Below are 15,979 nucleotides of genomic sequence, written 5' to 3' on the forward strand. Positions count from 1 at the left end.
TATTCTATTTTACCTATATTTATTATGTTATTTTCTGTGTCAAGAAGCCCGGTTCGAGTGCTAAAGATTTATTAATATAAACTAGCTACGAAAATTAAAGTATTCAGAATGATTAAGGTGAGGAAGGGGTGGCGAAGAGCAACTATTGCTAACAATAATCCCTAACATCGACAACCATCCATCCTTGTCCTTGGAAAGTTTGTGGTGTTTTTGGTGAATTTTTGAAAATGGGCTAATTGACCTAACTTCAGGGGAGGGAGGTATTTCAATGCGAATTATCAGGACCATTGACCTTCACGTGGTCCCCCTGAAAACTGTCGCGCTGAATTTCATGTATGTTCATCACAATGGGCTAACTGACTTGCCTTTTCATTGTCTCCCTATCATCCCTCACTGATGCCTCGCTGAGTGTACCGTTAGCGCAGGTAGGGTTACCATTCCATTATCATCCATTAAAAGATCAAACTTTATGCTAGATGAGGCGTCTATCATCCTTGTGTAAATTGTTAATTTTTAACAAAAAATATTCTTCCAAAACAAAATTAATGGTTTCTTTATAAAAAAAATCAACTGTCAAATGTCAATCTCAAGACGTCAATTACTATCAACAATGACAACAATTTACGTCATTCATTCTCGAAAAGATACTTAGTACTTAGGTATGGACACTGTTTTTTAAGTTTTTATTTTTCCTTTATTTTGTAATAAATGTTTAGTTTTGAAATGAAATGGAGGGATCACACAATAAAGGTAATTTAATTACATCTAATACTTTAATTATTTAATTAGTTTAAGTACAAAAAAATATTATATTCATGTTTTTAGAGTTCTTGTTAGAGTTATTTGTGTGGGCGAAGCTAAAGCTTCCTTCGTTTGTGAATTATCTTTTGTTTGCCTCAGCCTCACCTTTTATACGACAAACTAGATGATTTCGCGGAATGATTGCGAAAGTTCTGTTTATGTGAAATGTCTATTAATCTGGTTTTTTTGATCATTTTATGGTATGAGTATTAAAATGTTTGTATGAAACAATTGTTATTGCACTTCCGCATTAGTTAGAAGTTATCCACAAGGCGATCAAACTAACTGGAGACTAGAGTTGAAGGATTTTACCTGTTACTTTAAAAATACCTATTCTATATGTTACTCAATATATTGTTATATCAGAACAGTTTTCCTTTCTTGTCAATACAATTCTACTGGTTCATTATTATTTATTATCACGGTTTAACATAATCTTTATATTAAATTATTAAAATAAATGCACTTTATTTTTACTATTGATTTTAATTATTTAAAAATTAAAATATTAGCTTTGATTCTTCCCTTAAAGTTGTTGCTAATTTTGTTTTTTTTTTTAATTTATCTTTTTATACTGCTCAACATGGTCAAAATTTTTTTTTCTTTACGAGTTAAAGAACTCATGGAAGTAAACATACAATGTGAAAAATTTATTAGATCACAATAGAAAAATCAAAACAAGCAGGTGCTATATAAAAAAATAAATAGGTATTATGACAAATTATGACTAGTATAGTGTACAAGAATTATATAAGATAGATACAACTGCTTTTCTGTCAGTCCTTTGCTCCATATCACATATGGGGATACCACTAATAAATGCATTCCCAAGAAGAGTTGATGTCAAGCAAGCAGTCAATTGTAAAACCAAAACCCGAAACCTTGTGTATTAAGAATAAAAACATGTTATACTGGCCACAACTAATTGGGATTAGGGCAGAAACATATAAAATTAATAATAATAATAATGAGGTGGCTCACTTCTGGGAAATATACAGAAAGCAATGCTCTTAGATTCTGCCCGCATTGTACGCCGGTTTCTCTCCCTGGGGCCCTGAACCCTGGCCGACTGTGCTTCTGCCGGGGTTAGTTGCCGTCTCCTCTCCTTAAGAGGGGAGATGTGAATTTTTGTAAAAAATTAAAAATGTTTTAGAGATGTCATAATTTATATACGCAATGTATTGCAGAGTCCCTCAACTGTGCCGGATGCCTGAATGACATTGGAGATGATGACTATGTGTCTGCTTTGGGACAAGACTGGCATAAAGACTGCTTCAGGTGATACCTTCATAGCATACTCGTAATAACTAATGTAACAGCAATATTTTTTTATTTTTTATTTATTTATTTAACAAAGTATTTATCATTGCTTCCTACACTAGGCTGAGCCTGTCCTAGGAAGCAGTACTCCTGTTATCATATACATGCATATAGATATTAAACATAGGCTTTTTAGCAGTACTGACAATTGTGTAACTAATCTGTATAATACAATTATTTTATTTATTTATTTTTTCTTTCTCTCACCACCAATACACATGTATAAATAAGTATTATGAATGAGTGTGTGTGCATGCGTGTGTGTGTGGTGTATGTGGTGTGTGTCTGTGGTGTGTGTCTGTGTGTGTGTGTTTGTGTGTGTGTGTGTGTGTGTAAATATAAAATAATTGTTCAAAATTGAGATTTCTTATTAGTGCAGGCAATTGTTATTGTTAATTGTTAATCATCAAATGACATTATTAATTTTGTTTGACATAAATCAATATAATATTTAAAATAATTGACTATATAAAATAATTGACTTTATTTGAATAATAATTGAAATAACTCTTGTGCTGTTTGACACAAATATGTTATTGTTTAATCAACTTTTGTTTGAAAAATGAACAAAGTTGAGTTTCTTTCCTGTTCCTCTCAGCAGCATTATAAATTATACATATTTTTTTTTATACAACTTAGAATGGCAAACAAGCTGACGGCCCACCTGATGGAAAGTGGTAACCATCACCTATAGACATGAGCAGTGCCACGGACATAACAGAGTATACTGTTTCACTCATGATACCCCCCATGCGTTGCCATTCTTAAGGACTCACGTGTTATTCCTTCATACCCAGTAAATTCACGCCATATCTCACCTTTCAAGCCGAAACACAGCCATGCAAATACAACAGCTTCACAGTAGAAACATGACTTTTGTACAAAGAGTCTCCATCTGGTGAATGGTATATATCCCTGGGTGGTATATTCAAGGATATTAATAAAAAAGAATAAAAATACTTGTAATTAACTTTACTAGAATAAAACTATTCTTATTACCAGAACGATTTACATGAATTTTGAACTTTATTAAACATACCACTAGTTAAACAGTACTATTTTATTTTTGTTCAATGCAGGTGCTCAGTTTGTGATGCGTTGTTATCAACATGGTACTTTGAGAAGGCGGGACTGTTGTTCTGCCAGAATGACTACTGGATGCGATTCGGTGAAAACTGCCAGCAATGTGGACAGGTAATTAACAATATACTTAAGGAAAGCTATAAAAGTTGTCCGCTTGGATACTTCTGTCCCACTTGTGTCTATGCTGTCAAGCAGCTATGCTCATTTTGAAGGATGGGATATAGTAATGGGATTACAAGGTATGGAGACATTATATCTTAGTACAGGGGGGGGATGGGATTGTTAGTAATGGGGAGGTCAGTCCCCATTTCTATCAATATACCTATATAATAGTAATGCAAATGGGGTTATCATTTCATTATCATGCATTAAAAAAAATCTTAGCTCTCAAGAATCTTGACATGTGTTCTCCATAGAGATTCTGTGTTGTCAACAGCACTCTTCATATCTATAGATGTTGGTCATCATTGTGACCAATTATCCTGTTTCTAACTTCAGGTTGCATAAACAAAACAACATTTTAAAAGCTAACGACTTGTTGTAATAGTACTACAGTTGAATATCCCACTGTAATATATCCATTATGTAAATACCTCTGGTATTGCAGGCGTTCAAGGCTATGTTACCATCAGGTCTATGCTTGTTTATATATATATATATATATATATATATATATATATATATAGAGCATTGTTTAGTTCAATTATTTAGATAAATAAATAGATAATAAATAATACTGGCAACTGAGAAACGCATGCATTGCCATGTTGACCAAAAATAACAGAAAAAGTTAATTCTCATTAAAAAGTATTCTTCTACCATTACAATGTTTTTTATTTGTCACAAAATCAATTAAATAAATCGAGTGGTTCCTCAAGATCCTCATTAGTATCGATCAACTACCCTGACAAGCAATTTGCTATGTAATTTAGAACTTTAAATTCTCTACTGCATGATACATTTTGAGTTATTTTATTGAACGAGGTTATCAATCCAATTGGCAGTATATCATAATGACTGTGTAACTGTTAACATTCTATTTAATGCGATAAATAATATTAACAACAAATGTATGCCTTATAAAGAGAGTGTTGCATTTTCTAGTAATAAACATGATGAATTAAAAATGCATTTAAATTTAACTTTACCCCCTTTTTTTTCTCCCTTTTTTAGTCTTGTTATTTTTCTCTTATGCATTGACTGGACACAATTTTAATTATTCCTCTCCATCCTAAGGTTACTTGAAAAAAATCGCTAGGTACCAATATGGCCGATCATTGTTGCCTCTTTATGTTGTTTTTATGTCATTAAATATTTATTTTGTTTGTGTACGTATTGTTAATCTTTATAATTAGTACCAATCTTTGAAGGAAACAATAAAGAGATTTCGTTTATTCAGTGTTTTATTACTGAATTAATGAACATGATATTGAATTTTGATATCCCAAACATGTTGAGCATCTCATGCTCAATATGTTTGTTAAATTACCAATGTTATATACACTGTATTTATCAGACTTATCAATAATCCCTAAAAAATTATACGATTAATTATTTTTTCTCTAACTACACTGGGTTGGCTGGAAGAGATCTCTTTTAGAGATAAGCACTCCTTTGCTAACAAGTGGTTAAAGTAATCGTTGTATTTATATTTTTAGAGCTTTCGTGCTAACCATGTGGTTATATTATAAGGTCTACTTATAATGATGTGAAGTTATAATGAAGATGCAATCGCTAGGTGATGACCGGGCCGGTGATGTCGGCCGGCGAGCACCGCTTCCACCCCGAGTGCTTCGCGTGCTGCCGCTGCGGCTCGCACATCGAGGACGGCGAACCGTACGCGCTGCTCGACCGCACGCACCTCTATTGGTCAATATTATTATTACTCATTATTTTAATTTCAAATACATTACCAGAGGGAGACTTTGTACAAAAGTCATTTGCTTGGCCACCTCTGTCCCATTCGTGTGTCAACCGTGAAGCAGTTGTTTGCATGTCTGTTTCGGTTTGAAGGGTGGGATATGGCGTGAATGTATACACTAAGTGTAATAAGAAATAGTTTGTTTCCCAAATAAAATACTGTTTTTAATCATGATGGTTTCCAGGGGGGACCGCAAGGAGGTAGACCTGATAGGGTTTATTGCGGGCAATGAGGTTGCAGTCGCCATTACCCACAATCCCTTTTCCCCCCATTCAAAGTATGTTGCATGTAAACTTTGATTTGTGTACCAGTGGTGGGTGCTACGGGCAGTCGGACGGCTGCGGCGGCGGCGCAGGTGGCGGCGAGGAGGTGGCAGCGGTGGCGGCGTCGCGGCCGCACTCCATCCGCGTGGTGGAAGTGCCGGCCGCCGCGCTGCGACGCCCGCCGCTATTGCACGCGCTCGACGGCTCACAGTCAGTAACCAGTCCTCTATTTCTACCACACACACTGTTGTAACAGGTTACATGAGAACTTGTAACATCGTCATAAATAGGATCACATCTAGATCTTGAATTGAGTTTAGCTTTCAGTGTCAGTAATTTCTTAACATTAGAAGATTTATTTAAAAAAAAGTATTAACCCTTTATACTCCAACCTAGTAACTCATAAAAAATGCCAATAACTCCACGACTATATTAGTTACTTGTGATGTAAAAGAAAAATGTAGTCGTTGCAATAAAACAAAACATTTATTTCTTATCTATTTTATAAAGGGCGCCGAGTCAGTAAAACAATCGTGTCTCCGTAACCGCGACATTGGATTTAATGTTAGCATTTTCATGTCGCAAATACAATGGATTGCAGAGGATTAAGTTTAGAAGTAATGTGTATAATGAATCTTTTAAAATATTAAATGATGTGGAACCTTCATTCCAAATTGAATAAATACTTAGAATTGATTTTGCCACAAGTAATTTTTTTAGGAAAACACTTAAATAGAACGATACACGCTAATAATGATTGCTAACTGCAGACATTCAATTTATTAATATAGGTCCAATTAGAATAACAAAAGTAATTAAAAAATTCTTTATATCCCCACATCCTAATTTTTAATCGAATACTAATTCTGATTTTATAAGCTGGAGATCAACTTAATGGAAAGTACTAACTCCTATTAATTTTAATTTCACCCCTCATGCTTTAGCATAAAGCTGCAATTCCTGAGAACGAAGATGTAATTATATTAAACAATAAATAGCTTTAAATAGGTCCCATTTTGATTTGTTCAAAAATAAAGAACACTTTCCTAGTAAATACATTAGAAGACATTGTAAGAAATTAGTATTACCAACAATAAAGACATCCTTGTGTAACTCAAATTGTTATTCCATGGCAGTCAGAATATGTAATAAAGTGCCAATAAATATAAAAAATGTAAACTGTAATAAATTTAAAAAAAGAATTGCTTAAACGGCTAGTAAATAAGTGTTATTATAGTGCCCAGGAATATTTACAAAATATAAAATATTGACATATTATAAAAGATTGACATTTCTGTATTGCAATTGAATTAACGTTTATAAATTGACATAAACGTTTACATTATTGATTTTTTTTTATCATAACTTTTATAATGACTGTTGCACGTCAGTAATGACAAATTGTGTGAAACTATTGTAATATTACCATATCTCCTTATTGCACTACATTTTTAGCAATAAAATTCATTCATTCATATAAAAGTGCTTCGTGAAAAGATGTGCATTGTGTGAAATGTTTTCTCGTTACATTTCACCTAATGCATATCACAGTAAATAAATGACTCATTAGAATTTATTATTACATTATAATTAAAGTTAACATCTAACTGACCTCCGTCGACCGGCGACCTCGTTGATAACCATAATTTATTATTTAATGAGGATAAATTGTCATGCTAATTGTTTTATATATATATATATATATATATATATATATATATATATATATATATATATATATATATATATATATATATATATATATATATATATATATATATATATATATATATATATATGGATTATAATTATAATTACAATATAAAGATCTTAAAAATAGATACAATAATCAGCTATTTTAATTCTGTTATATTTATTTCTGTCTGACTAGACTAGAAAAGAGCTTTACATAAAGATGTGATCGAACTGTTTTGTTCTTAATGATTAATTAAGCGATTTATCGATGAACGGTCTTATCCCAACCAGTCTAGAACTACATCTCAGACTGCAGGTGTTCATAGGCTACGGTAACCACTTACCATCAGGCGGGCCGTACGCTTGTTTGCCACCTCAGTGGTATAAAAAAAAGACGGTTGGGATTCCGAGGCGGCTCACTCCCGGGAAAGATGCAGAAAGCAGTGTTTTTAGATATCTGCTCACATAGTACGCCGGTTTTTCTCCCTGGGGCACTGAACCAGGGGGGTTAGTTTGCCATCTCCTCTCTTTAAGAGGGGAGATATGACTTTTGTTTAAAATAATAATAATATATGATTTAGATTTATATTTTTAAGATTTTGTTATTGCTCTCACTCTATCATAGTTTATTTATTATATTTGGTGTTAGAGACGTATCTGTCATCGCCTTGAAGGAGAAAACTCCAATCTCTTATCAAACGAAACATTAACACCTTTGTTCTCATGAATTGCAACGCACGAGGGATAGCATTGGTAGTTTTGTAATTTCTCAATTAGTTAGTGATTTTTGAGAATACAACCAAAAACTTGCTTAAACAAAAACTTGAAATTGACTAATTAGGAAATTTCAAAACAAACGTTCAAATTAGCGAATAATAAATTGTACACATCCCTTGAAAAGATTTTACGAATTCCACGTTAAGGAGACACAATGGATGCGTTATTACAACTTACATGACATTACGACCTCATTACAAGACGTTACTAACGTGAAATTATTTTAATATTAATTTGTCATAAATAACACCCACTAAAAATCAAGGTTGTATTTCATTGGTTCAAATACTAATTTCATATTGAAGATGTTATTACACAACTGATGCTCCATAATAGACTGATTGAAAGTCTGCCTTTATAATTGACTAACATCTAATTAATTGTAACCATACAATACAGCAACCGTTGCGCTGGCAAGCTGTCATGGTTGGCGCGCGCGATGCTGCGGGTGGCACTCTCCGCCTGCATACAACTCACATGTCATAGGTACTAACACAAGTCCCAGTGTCGCTTAGGCATGTTTAATATTTTCGTTATTACGGCGCGCTTGGGCATGTTCAACATATTCGTTATTGCAACACGATTGGGCCATGTTCAACATATTCATTATTACAAAACGCTTGTGCATGTTCAATATACTGATATTATAGCATGTTAGACATATTTGTTATTTCAACATACAATTAAAATACACTTAAACTAAACATATATCCTCTTATAAAGGTATACCTTAGTTCCTAACATTATATATTGTATAAAATGAAGTCAGGATATAAATAGTAGATATGAAATTTTTACAAAAGTGTTAATGAAACTTAACCTTCCTCAAGGAAAATGAAGTGAAATCTATTTAAGGTAACGTTATTGATTAACATACATCTAAATTGCTGGGTCTAGAATCACAAAAATAAGTCAGCATAAGCAGCCACAAAAAACGATCAGTATAAAAATACTTTCCTTTTGAACATTTCATACTTTTATACAGAATTAATTTAATTTTTTGACCCCAATTCCTTGAAGATAGTTCAGTTTCTCCTATGTGTGTGTACCTTATCTTTTTCCGTTACAGTTTATGTTAACAGTATATGATAATAAGAAATTTTAGATGAATCGCTTTCTTCGTTGTAGATATAGAAGCATAGCCATGAATGTCGCATGCGCATGTTCAATGTGTTATTTTAGGAAAACTTAATATATTTGTCAAACATGTCACCTTCTATGGTATAAAACAAAGTCGCTTACCGGTCTGTTTGTCGCGCCACCTACCACTATCTATCTATCTGTTCTCCTTTAACCAAAGATTGTCTGTAAGAGATTGCCTTAGCGATAAGACCACCTTTTGTACCTTTATGTTTATATTTTCATCTGTACTTTATGCTACTCTATTCTACTTGAATTGTTTATATGTCATTGTTAATTATTATGTTTCTGGTGCAATAAAGAGTTAAATAAATAAATACGGGTTTCACACGAGCAAAGCCAAAGCGGTTCGTTAGTTTATCATATGAAATGTATTGCAATATATATGACAATAACAATATATAACGATAAATTGCATTTAAGTATCGCATGTGTATCCATCATATTTTACAACATGAATATGTTCATTATGTTGTAATTGGATAATCAACATGTTTATTATTACAAATATATTACAATACAATGTAAATGAACACGTCATATTGAAATAGGCAAGTTTTTTCAATGATATCCAGAATATGAACGAAATTTCAAGTGCATATCTTGTATTTTTATGAATTAAATGCAATGTTTTAGTGATTCATTTAAAATATTTTGATACAAAAGATTATCCGTTTATTAAGTCATAATGTAAATATGAAATATCCCCGTGTCACACGCCTGAGTCAGAGACATCGCGTGATCGATGGACGATCGCCTGCATTGCCTATATACATACTCAGTACTTTCCGTGGGCTTCATTACTCCATATTCGACGTACTTTAAATAAAAGCCGGTCAAGTGCGAGTCGGGTTCGTGCAACGAGGGTTCTGTACAAAGTCATAAAGTTAAAACCTTTTTTGTGATATAAATACAAATTTATATTTTCGGATTTTTTCCTTCACTTGTGCTGCATGATATTGCTTCTTGCCTCTTCATGATTCTAGATTAGCGGGATGATTTGTTTATACCCTATAGGTTTTGATGGATGTAATTTACATGTACTTTATAGAAAATTGTCGCATGTTATATCTATATGTGTGTGTGTGTGTGTATGTGTGAACGTACGTCGCGACACCTCACAGGCGGTGCTGTTAGTCAGTCAGAAGTCATGAAGGAACGTCCCGTGTCTCCCTCCCGTTCTAACATAATACCTTTATACATTTGAATCATATAGTGAGTGAGTGATACACGCGTTTTATTATTTTAACAAAATTATAAATTATTCTATGTATCCTGTGTCTAAATCGAGTGTGCATTGCTTCTGAATATAGCATTGGTTATCACAATATTTTTTAGGTAATTTTTCCTCTTTATTTGTTGATTTAAATCAGCTGTGTAACAGTAATAATAATAAACTCTTTATTGCGCACATTAGAGATGTATACAAGGAGTATTTATACAGAATGTGCATATACAAAAGGCGGCCTTATCGCTAGAAGCAATCTCTTACAGGCAACCTGGTATAAAGTATGGATAAGTACAGAGAGAAAGGTAGATGGCGCTAGTCAGGGTAAATACAAAAAAGTAAACAAATAAAATATGTATTATTCTAAATATCATTTATATAAAAGTAAGTAAATTATATAAACATACATTTATAATATATTTAATAGATAGATAGATAGATACTCTTTATTGTTACCTCCATAAGATTACAATAGTTAACTTATTATAGATACAAACAATTGTAAGAAAATATTACACTGAGAAAACAATGGGCGGCGTTATCGCTAAAAGCGATCTCTTACAGACAACCTGACATTAATAGTTACCAGAGGGAGACTGTACAAAAGTCGTTTGCTTGGACACGTCTGTCCCATTCGTGTTTCAACCGTGAAGCAGTTGTGTTTGCATGGCTGTGTTTCGGTTTGAACGGTGGGCATATGGCGTTAATTTACAGGGTACAGAGGAATAACACCTGAGTCCTCAGGAATGGCAACGCATATACCCCTCACGGCCTATTGATGGTGGTTATATTTTTATTTTCTTTTAAAACGGATTATGACATGAGTAATTTTGTGGTCAGAATTGATTCAGCGTGCGGTCTGCTGACCCTACACATCGGGGACAGGATATTGGAGATAAACGGCACGCCTGTACGGAACCGGCCCGTCGATGAGCTGGACAAGGTGTTGGCGAGGCCCGACGCCGTTATACAGGTAGGTTGTACTCCATTTTTTTTATACAATCCCACCAATCAGTCCCGGTCCTCTAGCTGGGGTATATTTTTTTTTTATGGATGAAAATGAAATGGTAACCCCGCTTGCACTATCGGGATATACTGGCGGAGCACCAGGGAGGGATGATAGGTGAAGATGAAACACGTCCGTTGGCCTATCGTGATGAATTCATCAAAAATAAACCACGATAGTATCCAGAGGGAACCGCGTGGAGGTCGACCTGTTAGGGTGTATTGCTAGTAATGGGCCTATTGGATCTCATTACTAACAATCCCTGTCCCCCTCTAGCTGGGGTATTAGGAGGAGGAACCTCTGGGAGACGCAACTCAGAACACCCAGACACGAGGCAATTTAGAAAAAGTAATTTTCTAAATCAGTGACGTGGGAAAATTTCATAGTTTTACGATATCAGCAGAGGGAGACTTTGTACAAAAGTTGTTTGCTTGGGTACCTCTGTCCCATTTGTGTTTCTGCCGTGAAGTAGGTACACGCATTCTACTCTTAAAATATTTTTTGTTTGCATGGCTGTGTTTCAGTTTGAACGGTGGGATATGCCAGTGGAATTACAGGGTACGGAGGCACATAATAACACCTTAGACGTCAAGAATGGCAACGCATAGGGGTATCGTGGGCACAATAGTGTATTCTGTATTGTTCATAGTACTGTTCATGTCCATAGGCGACGGGTTACCGTCCACCTGATGGAATATGGTATTATGGTACGTTCACCGTCAGGTGGACTGTCAACTTGTTTGCCGTTTTAAAGGTGGATTCGACTAAACGAGAATAGATTTTATTCTTAAATTAAATTTATTCGAGAATAAATTAATTTTACGTTTTACCATTCACAATTCTAAGATTAACGATCTTATTCGGGAATAGCTACTGTACCGCTGTTTTGCGCCGTATAACAGAAATATTCCAAGAATATTAAAATAAAATGGCGTCCTAGGACCATATGATCTAAAATTCGTAAGCTGTCAAATGCGTGTGGTGATTTCTATACGTAGGTACAATTATGTACTGGTAATCTTATATTATAGTGGGTCTCCACTAAACTTAACAGTAACTCTCTCTCTCTCTAAATAAATAAAATAAAATTAAAAAAAACTCAGTAAATGTATAAGCCTATTACTCACTAAACGATTACTTGAATGACGAGTGTGCATGGCAATAGTTGTTCATGCACTGAATTTTCATTTAATGTTAGACATAGACACCTATATAAATATACATTGTAAATAAACTGGCTTTAAAAAAAGTAATTCAATTGAGTTTCTTGCCAGTTCTTCTCAATTGGATCTATATACCGAACTGGAAGGGAAATAAATAAAATTATAATGTAAAAATTTGACGTTCATAAGCGGCTAAAATGTCCTACATGAATAAATGATTTTTGAATTTGAATTTGAATTTGATAATATGACAAAGATATGAAGGTTGTCGCATTAAAACATAGCGACAGAAGCAATGGAAAAAAAAACTCCGATTGGCAACACGTTTCCGTTTATCTTCAGCCATTTTCTTGCAAAAAAAAGTAGAAAAAGCAGACACTACACAAAAATAACTAATAATATGCAACAAATGTACATATACCACGTGGTTGTCAGTTGACATTGACAAAATGACAGCATTGTTTTTTTCATTCACTACAACACAACAAAAGTAAGTTGATACAACATAAGCTTTTATGTCGTCTCCTTGTAGAACAACGTTAATTAGTCGGGTATCATTTTCGGTCACCGTTCACTTTACTAGCCACGAATAGTTGTTCCAAGTATAGTTATACGTTAGATTGCATGGAAAAATGAGTTTTAAATAAATAGTATAATAACTAGTAAACCTGTTTGTCTGTATAGTAATTCTATTTGAATGTGCAAATGAGAAAAATCAATGTAATAAAATAATAATTTGACAGTTAACCATAGAGCACAACCCAGAGACAACAAACAACAACAAAAGAGCGCCAATGTGTAAAATTATCACTGATCTCGAAGACAAACCGAAGCATGATATCAAATCGCCTGTTGAAAGGAAAATATTAAGAGAAGACTTGAAGAAGAACATTCCAATTAGGCATTCCAATGAAGTGACTGACAACGAGGGCGAGGACAGTGGCGGGAAAAAGGAACGGCTGTTTAAAAGGAAAGGGGAGGATGGGGGGAAAGTGAGATTGAAGCGGAGGCAGACGCCCTCGTCCCCGCTTTTGGGTGATAAGGAACGGAGTAGCAGTATGTCAAAATTGCTCGATGTGAGGTGAGTGCGGCTTCAGTGCTCACTAATATTATAAGTGTGCACGTGAGTTTGTCTGCTAACATATATCGCTTTAACAACTCGACCAATCACTATGAAATTTGGTATGAACGTACTATATGGGATGGAGAAGAATATAGGCTACATAGACTATAGACTTTTTAACCCAATCAATAAATATGCTTAGGTATATCTGTCCCATTCGTGTTTCTACCGTGAAGCACTTGTGTTTGCATGGCTGTGTTTGGGTTTGAAGGGTGGGATATGGCGTGAATTTACTGGGTACAGAGGAGTAACATCTGAGTCCTCAGGAATGGCAACGCATGGGGGATATCATGGGCGAAACAGTATACTCTGTTATGTCCATGCTACTGCTCATGTCTATAGGCGACGGTTACCACTTTCCATCAGGTAGGCCGTCAGCTTGTTTGCGATTCTAAGTTGTATAAAAAAAAACCCGGGATCGCGGACGAAGTCGCGGGTAAAAGCTAGTATGGCTATAAGTAGACTATTGTTATTTTTTCAAATTTTCGAGCCTCCTATATTAACAGCTGGACGCGTTAGTATGAAAGGTTTAAATTCTTTTGATTCTCGATCCATGTTTTCTTTGGTAAAAATGTTTAGTCTGGTATATTAATTAATACGAAGGATACCAATTAAACCCTGTATAATATGATTAGAGATTTTTTTTGAAATGGATGATAATGGAAATTATTCCATAACTCCGCCTGTGTTAACGAATGCTGGTGGGACTCTAGTGGAGATGGAAATGAGTGAGGATGAAAAAGCAGTCGGTGCATCGTAATGAATACACCGGGAATCGAGCACGATGGTTGCCAGGGGGGACTACGGGAAGGTCGACCTAATAGGATGTATGTATAGCCAGCGATAGTAATGCGTGTGTGCGTGTGTGCGTGTGTGCGCGTGCAGCGCGGCGGACGCGCGGTCGCGCTCGTCGTGCGAGGAGCGCGGCGTGCTGCACGAGCTGAGCCGCGCGCGCTCGTTCCGCGCCGCGCCCGCGCCCGCGCCGCCCACCGTCTTCCGCGCCGCCGACCTGCTGCAGGTACGCCGCACTCGCCCCACACGTCGTCCCCCGCACGACGCACTCGCCCCACATGCTGTACTCGCCCCACACGCCGCACTCGCCACACACACCGCACTCACCCCACACGCCGCACTCGCCCCGCACACCGCACTCGCTCCACACACCGCACTCACCCCACACATCGCACTCACCCCACTCGCCACCCACGCCTCACTCGCCCCACACACCGCACTCGCCCCACACGCCGCACTCGCCCCGCACACCGCACTCGCCCCACACACCGCACACATCGCACTCGCCGCACTCGCCCCACACGCCGCACACATCGCACTCGCCCCACACATCGCACTCACCCCACTCGCCACCCACGCCTCACTCGCCCCACACGCCGTACTCGCCCCGTACCACACTCACGCTACTTGACACAATCACACCACACAACCCACTTACACCTACTCAGCCTACACACCCCTTTTGCGCCACACACCTCACTTGCTACATACACCATTAATCCAACACGCCCCACTTAAACCCCCATACAATTTACTCTTCTTACACCTTTTAATTCCCCAAATTGCCAATTCATCCCACACGCCCCTTTCACTCCACACCCTCTACATGTCACACCACACTTATTGCTGCAGATAGCGTCTACTGCAACCCCTCTCCCCGCCCCGACATACCCATACTCACCCTACGTATTCAGTGCCATCAATCTGCTACATCATTCATCATCATTTCAGCCACTACCCGTCCACTGCTGGACATAAGCCTCCCCCATAGACTGCCATAAAGAACGGTCCTGAGCCACCTGCATCCACTGACTCCTTGAACCTGCTCCAATACTACACACTTTTTAATAAAAGAAACAGGCAAAAAACATTTCAATGTATTTTTCGTCAGGGCGAGCTGCTGGGCTCCGGTTTCTTCGGCCAGGTGTACAAGGTGACACACCGCGACACCAACGAGGTGATGGTGCTCAAGCAACTGTACAGGGTCGACGAGGACGCCCAGAGGAACTTCCTCAAAGAGGTATACTTTTAACAATTTTTTTACAAAAAATAACTATTTTTTTTTAAATGGATGATAATGGAATGGTAACCCCACCTGCGCTATCGGTATACACCGGCGGGGCACCAGTGAAGGATAATAGTTGCGGATGAAGTAGGTTAGTTAGCCCATCGTGACGAGTTCAACAAGAATTGCTCACGATGGTTTCCAGGGGGAACCACGTGGAGGTCGACCTAATAAGGTATATTGCTAGCAATGGGGCTGTCAAACTCCATTGCTAACAATCCTTTTTCCCCCAAAAAAAACTATTGGCTAGTTGATATGGAGAAAATGGATGAAAGAAGAACTAAAAAAAAGAGATTTATTGACAATGAATGGATGGAAATGTCAGTAGGGGCCACCCTAGACGGACGTATGTCGATCTAATAGGCGACGTGCTGAAGAAGGG

General features: G+C 36.6%; 1 protein-coding gene across 2 annotated transcripts in view; it reads left to right on the forward strand.

The window, feature by feature from the left end:
- Nucleotides 1–111: 111 nt before the first annotated feature.
- The window catches only part of LOC113515154 (LIM domain kinase 1), a 31,715-nt gene continuing 15,847 nt past the window's right edge, over nucleotides 112–15,979 (forward strand). Inside the window, exons 1-10 of one of the 2 annotated variants that reach the window (XM_052901730.1) lie at nucleotides 112–750; nucleotides 1,989–2,079; nucleotides 3,201–3,315; nucleotides 4,943–5,073; nucleotides 5,437–5,598; nucleotides 8,260–8,346; nucleotides 11,069–11,201; nucleotides 13,141–13,478; nucleotides 14,406–14,538; nucleotides 15,424–15,552. In XM_052901730.1, the coding sequence (XP_052757690.1) occupies nucleotides 729–750; nucleotides 1,989–2,079; nucleotides 3,201–3,315; nucleotides 4,943–5,073; nucleotides 5,437–5,598; nucleotides 8,260–8,346; nucleotides 11,069–11,201; nucleotides 13,141–13,478; nucleotides 14,406–14,538; nucleotides 15,424–15,552 (1,341 nt within the window). In that variant the 5' untranslated portion in view covers nucleotides 112–728. The remainder of the gene's footprint in view (nucleotides 751–1,988; nucleotides 2,080–3,200; nucleotides 3,316–4,942; nucleotides 5,074–5,436; nucleotides 5,599–8,259; nucleotides 8,347–11,068; nucleotides 11,202–13,140; nucleotides 13,479–14,405; nucleotides 14,539–15,423; nucleotides 15,553–15,979) is intronic. The other variant, XM_052901731.1, reaches the window with a different exon arrangement.

Source organism: Galleria mellonella, unplaced genomic scaffold (genome assembly GCF_026898425.1).
Source record: "Galleria mellonella isolate WM207_F2 unplaced genomic scaffold, CSIRO_AGI_GalMel_v1 utg789, whole genome shotgun sequence".
Lineage (NCBI taxonomy): Eukaryota > Metazoa > Arthropoda > Insecta > Lepidoptera > Pyralidae > Galleria > Galleria mellonella.